Consider the following 6,354-nt stretch of genomic DNA (forward strand, 5'->3'; position numbering starts at 1 on the left):
TACTAACTTGATTTTATTTAATTTATAGATTACTACTTCCTTGACATGTTTTATAGTTAAAATACCTATAGAATAGCACTTCTCATCAAAGGTTGCATGTCTATCACACCTAACTGTAATAAAGAATATTAAAAAGAAACTCGATAAGGAACAATTGTAGATGTTCAAGAATTCTTGTTTTAGATATTTTTTGTTTATGTCATTCTTAAATTTTCAGCTTAAATTGTGCACCACGTGTTGTTTCATCAACGTCTTATAAAGAAAGACGATGAAATGTGGTTTTTAGTAAACTCAAATGTATTAAGATTTGGTCAAGATGAGTTTGAATTGATCAGTGGTTTAAGTTTTGGTTTCATCCCTCAACACTATGAAACATAATTGAGAAAAAATGATGCTTACTTTAATGGTGAAAACAAAGTGTGTAATGATCATTTGGAGAAAGTTTTTTTTTTTCTTTTGGTGAAGTGAAAAACAAAAAATAAAAATAAAAGAGGGAGAAATGCCATTTGACTTTAATCCTTTGCAATCTATTTTCGAGGAAGTAATTGAGGCATTTCATAAGTGGTTGACTCTTCAGCAACGATAATTATCTTTACTTCAAACTTGTAATAGTTTTTTTTGGCAAATTCTTTGCTTGATCATGGTTTTTTGCTATATTAATACAATAAGGTCTATAGTTGATATTGATTACTTGCATGCAAACCAATAATGGTTTTAGTCACTAGTTCGGCATGGTTCATGGCTCAAAGACATGGTTTGTAAATGTTCTTATTGTATTTGTTTTTACTTATTAGAATATTGATATTATAATGGAATAGTATAACTATTTATTTATTTATTTATTTGTATATGTTGTTTAACATATTGATGTTTAGCTAAATTGTTATCGCGTATTTTGCATGTTGCATCATGTTATGGGGAGACTAGTGATCCTAAGAGTACTCAACATTGGGACATTGAACGGTTACATAATGTTCCTCAACAAAAGTATGAGTAAGTAAACAAATATCCAAACTGTCATCTTATCATTTCACTTTTATGTCTTATATAATAATTTTTTTTAACCATGTTAATTTTGATAACTTGTGTTTCATGCGGTGGTGATTGTGGAATGTTCCTAATTAAATATTCAAGATACTTAATGGATGATCATCCATTCAACTCACTGACCGGTGCTTGTATCTATTGGTTTCAAGAGAAAATGGCAACTGAATTGTTCTACTTAAAAAATTTACCCATGTAGTGGGTTTGAATTTGACTATGTAGTATGTTCATATGTTGTTAAGGATTGACTATTATTTTTGATAAATTTAACTTGATGCTCAAAGTTACAATTTTTGTAATGTAACTTGTTAGGATTTTTAAGCTAATCCAACCTATGGTAATCACCCTAGAGGGGGGGTGGATAGGGTGATGGTCTCTTTTCACAAATTTAAATAAGTGAATGCAAGAGACAATTATATGCAAGTATATAATAATCAATATATGGACAATTGCATATAAATTAAAGAGTAGGGAAGAGAAAATGCAAACACAAGAGTTTATAGTGGTTCGGTGCAACCCGGCCTACATCCACTCTCCTCTAGCTTCAATCCCGAGCTTGAAGTTTCACTAATCCAAGACTTTCAAACCAAGCCTTCAAGCAATACAATTGGATTATGGTTCCAATTCACCCTTTTGGACTTTTGGCTCCAAGCACCTTTTACACTTCTCAAGAGATATCCCATTCTTGAACAACCCCTCAAGTGATACCCCACACTTGAGAAACTTCATCTCAAAGGTTTACAAATAAAAGATCTTACAAAAATCTTAGCACAAGAACTTTAAGTTCAAATGATACAAGAAAACTAGGATTTAAAGGTGCACTAAAGATATGCAAGTTGTAGAACAATGGTGCACTCAAAAACACTATTCCAAGGCTCAAATATAATCAAGAAAGGTTTGGGAAGGTTAAACTCTTTAAACAATGAAGATTTAAGCCTTTTTATAGAAGAGAAAAGTCAAACTAACCGTTTGGGGTTCGACCGGTCGAGCTAGGGGTTGACCGGTTGACTAGTCGTTAGCATTAAATATTTAACAGGTGACCGTTGGGCCTCAACCGGACCTCAACCAGACCTCGAACGGACCTTAACCGGTTGAGGTTCAACCTTGACCGGGAAAAGAAGGCCACTGGGAGATAGAGAAAAATTTTTGCTTCCCTCAACCAGTCGATCGGTTGAGCCATTTTTTGGCTCAACACCTAACCTTTTTCAACTTAAAACCTTTTAACACAAGTTTGAAAATCATTTAACACAAGGTTTTAGTTGAAAACATGAAATCATCCAATTCTTAAGATATTTAAAACAATATTACTCTTGGATGATTTTGGTGCATAAATAAAGAATGAAATGCATGAAAGTCCTAGTGCACCAACAACCTTACAAAGAGATCTTATGAAGCTTAGATTTTGAAAAACTCTTCTCTTTGAGGTGGTCTTATTCTTCATGATTTCTCTTTGGCGTGATTTGTCTTTGTGATTGCCTCTTTAGAAATCGTATTGCCTAATCACACTTGAAATATGATCATTAGTTTTAAACCTTATTTTGTTATCATCAAAATCAAGATTAACCAAACCTTGGTTTCACATAACTATAACTATAAACTTAACCATAATTAAGTTATTTGTTAATGAAGTTCAAGTAAATTTTTTTACTATGAACTTAACTATAGTTAAGTTATTTGTTAATGCAATTCAACCATTGTTAAGTTTAAGTGAAGATTCCGACTGTGAACTTAACCATAGTTAAGTTATTTGTTAATACAACTCAACTACTGTTAAATTTAGGTGAAGATTTGTTAATGCAACTCAACCACTGTTAAATTTAGGTGAAGATTCTGACTGTGAACTTAACCATAGTTAAGTTCTTTGTTAATGTAACTCAATCATTGTTAAGTTCAAGTGAAAATTTTGACTGTGAACTTAACCACATTTAAGTTATTTGTTCATGCAACTCAATCATTGTTAAGTTCAACTAAAAATTCTAACTGTGAACTTAACTATAGTTAAGTTCTTTGTTAATGAAAATCAACTATAGTTAAGTTCGGGTTAATGCAATGACTGTCAACCTAACCATAGTTAAATTTAACCAATTAATTTATATGATAAAACTAATGTGGTGTTTGTTTTTTGGCTGAATAAAAAAAGCCAAAATATTTTGTCTTTTCTATTAAGCTAAAAGTAACCTATTGACATCGTCTAACATAATTAAAGTGAACTTATTGATAACAAGTTCACTTTAGTTATGTTGGACGATGTCAACAGGTTACTTTTAGTTGAATAGAAAAATCCAAATATTTTGGTTTTTTTTATTCAGCCAAAAAAACAAACACTACCTAAAATATTAACTTAAAATTCCAATCCATCATTCAAAAAAATTGCTTTAAGCATACACAATAAATTTTCAATCCACAAAAAGAAAAAAAAAAGTCGATACATGACTAAATCATCCCCAAAAATGAAATTTTATGGTAACATTATTAAAATGATTGATGAACTGGTTGTAAAGCGAATTCTTGGATGTTGATATTGCTCTCAACAATATTGACACAACTATGTTCAATTCTATGATGTAATGGGATTGGTCATTTGCATATTTTTCTATTATGTCTATAATCACCACATTTACCACAGCATCTTGTGCGCTTAACCTCTCTACTTGAATGAATTCTCTTATTTTTTGGTATTCCTATTGGTCATCGACTTTTTGGAGGTAGTACAATTCTACAACGAATGTCTTTTAGAATTACTCTATCTTTGTTATTTCTAGTAGGATATATAGACTTTGAGTATGAAGATATGAAGATATAAGTGATGGTGGAATCTATGTTTTTTACCTACAATTGTGAAGTGAGGTTTTAAATTTTAAGGAGACATAAAGAAATAAAACGATAAGATAAAAAAGAAATTGTTGATTGTTTACATTTTTAACATATTTTCTGACCAAGAATAAAGAATAGATGAAACAATTGCGAGAAATTGAACTTTTTCTTTGCAGGAAAACAAAGAGAAGGAGCAACCAGATGATCGAATAAAAAAAATAAAAACCTAATCTACTATAAATTAGAGGGAAAAGTAAAGTTGTCTTGGAAGGAAAAAAAAAAAAAGTATTTTTCTAGGGTTCTGAAGGAAATATGAGTTTTTTGTTTTGGGGACCAAAAGAAGATAATGAAGTAGAACAAAAAGATGAGAATTTTTTAACGGTTTCTGAAGGAAAATATGAGGAGTCGTTCTATAAATGAAGCCAAAGAGGAGAAATTGTAAGTGTTTGAAGGAAATAAAAAGAGAGGTATTTTTGTTTCAACCGAATATATATATTTTTTTTTAACCTTCTAAGGGATGAGTTATTTTTACAAATATGGGTTTATTTTTACCCCTTCTAACTAAATAATCCCAAAAGAAAAGGGCCCGATTAAAAAAAGGCCCGATTCAAATGGCCGGGAGCCCTAAAAGCCCATCCAACAAACAGCTGTAAAACCCTAAACATAAACCCTAAAGACCTGAACTTCCGTTGGAGCTGGGTGGAGGTGCTTCAATGGCGGAACCTCAACAAGCACTCTCCAGGACCTTCCCAGTGAAGCCTAAACTCAAAGCAAAATCCAAAAAACCCTCAAAAACCCCAGAATCCAAGTACTGGTCGTCCTTCAAATCTCACACCATTCCCAATCTCATCTCTTCCATAACCTCTTTATCATTCTCTCCGGCGACCCCTCACCACTTCGCCGCCGCCTACTCCACCTCCCTCACCCTCTTCAACTCCAAAACTCTCGAACCCATCTCCTCCATCTCCTCCTTCAAAGACGTCGTTTCATGCGCCTCCTTCCGCTCCGATGGCCTCCTCATCGCCGCCTCTGACCACTCCGGCCTTGTCCAGGTCTTCGACGTCAAGACCCGAACAGCTCTTCGAAAGCTCCGCGGTCACACTCGGCCGGTTCGACTCGTTCGGTACCCGCGTTCCGATAAGCTCCACTTGTTCTCCGGGGGCGACGATGCAGTGGTCAAGTACTGGGATGTTGCTGCCGAGTCAGGAGTTGTGGAGTTCCGGGGCCACAAGGATTATGTCCGCTGCGGAGATGGGTCACCGGCGAGTTCTGAGTTGTTTGCCACGGGGTCGTATGATCATACGGTTAAGGTTTGGGATGTTAGAGTTTCGAATTCGGATGCAGCGATGAAGATAAATCATGGGAAACCGGTGGAAGATGTGATCTTCTTGCCGTCCGGTGGGTTAATTGCAACCGCCGGAGGAAATTGTGTGAAGATTTGGGATGTGATTGGAGGAGGGAAGTTGTTGTATTCAATGGAGAATCATAACAAGACTGTTACCTCAATTTGTGTGGGTAAGATTGGGAGGGATGGTGGTGAGGGTTCAGAACAATATAGGGTTTTGAGCGTGGGCCTGGATGGGTATATGAAGGTTTTTGATTACTCTAAGTTCAAGATAACTCATTCGATGAGGTTCCCAGCACCGCTTTTATCAATTGGGTTCTCGCCTGATTGTGCAACGCGGGCAATTGGTACTTCAAATGGGGTTATATATGCTGGGAAGAGGAAGGTGAAGGGGGAAGTTGAGAGTGGCTTGAGGGAGTTTCCAAGTTTGGGTTTGATGGAGGAACCACAGAGGCGGGTACTGAGGCCCTCTTATTTTCGATATTTCCATAGGAGCCAAGGAGAGAAACCTTCTGAGGGGGATTACCTCATTACAAGGCCAAAGAAAGTGAAAATCGCAGAGCATGATAAGTTGTTGAAGAAGTTTAGGCATAAGGATGCTTTTGTGTCTGCCTTAAGTGGGAAGAACCCTGAAAATGTGGTGGCTGTGATGGAGGAATTGGTAGCAAGGAAGAAGTTGTTGAAATGTGTTTCGAATTTGGATACAGAGGAGCTTGGGTTACTTCTGGCATTCTTGCATAGGCATTCAACTGTGCCAAGATATGCAGGTTTGTTAATGGGGTTGACAAAGAAAGTGGTTCAGATGCGAGCTGAAGACATTATAGCTTCTGATGTCTTGAAGGGCCATATAAGAAACCTGAAGCGGTCAGTTGAGGAGGAGGTTAGGATACAACAATCCTTGCAAGAGATACAAGGTATAATTTCTCCTTTACTGAGGATTGCTGGAAGAAGATAAATATGGTAGCTTTTCTATACCTGACTCAGTTTCTTTTGTGATAGAGAAGTTTTGCAATGTTGTGTCATCAGAATTTAATCTATGTTTCCGTTGACATTCCTTTCAATGTTTGGAAGGAATTTGTGCCATTATGTTTCATGGTTATCATAATTTGCAATTTTTTTTTAATGAAATTTATAGATTTCATTTTTCACAA

General features: G+C 35.4%; 1 protein-coding gene across 1 annotated transcript; it reads left to right on the forward strand.

Annotated features, from left to right (window-relative positions):
* Nucleotides 1–4,487: 4,487 nt before the first annotated feature.
* Nucleotides 4,488–6,354, forward strand: LOC100264761 (protein SLOW WALKER 1). Its single transcript, XM_002270499.4, has one exon. The coding sequence runs from the start codon at nucleotides 4,572–4,574 to the stop codon at nucleotides 6,156–6,158; it is 1,587 nt and encodes a 528-aa protein (XP_002270535.1). The 5' UTR covers nucleotides 4,488–4,571; the 3' UTR covers nucleotides 6,159–6,354.

This window comes from Vitis vinifera, chromosome 7 (genome assembly GCF_030704535.1).
Source record: "Vitis vinifera cultivar Pinot Noir 40024 chromosome 7, ASM3070453v1".
In the NCBI taxonomy this organism is placed as follows: domain Eukaryota; kingdom Viridiplantae; phylum Streptophyta; class Magnoliopsida; order Vitales; family Vitaceae; genus Vitis; species Vitis vinifera.

Coding starts and splice junctions, on each gene's coding strand:
- LOC100264761 (XM_002270499.4), top strand. CDS start 4,572: ATGGCGGAACCTCAACAAGCACTCTCCAGGACCTTCCCAGTGAAGCCT.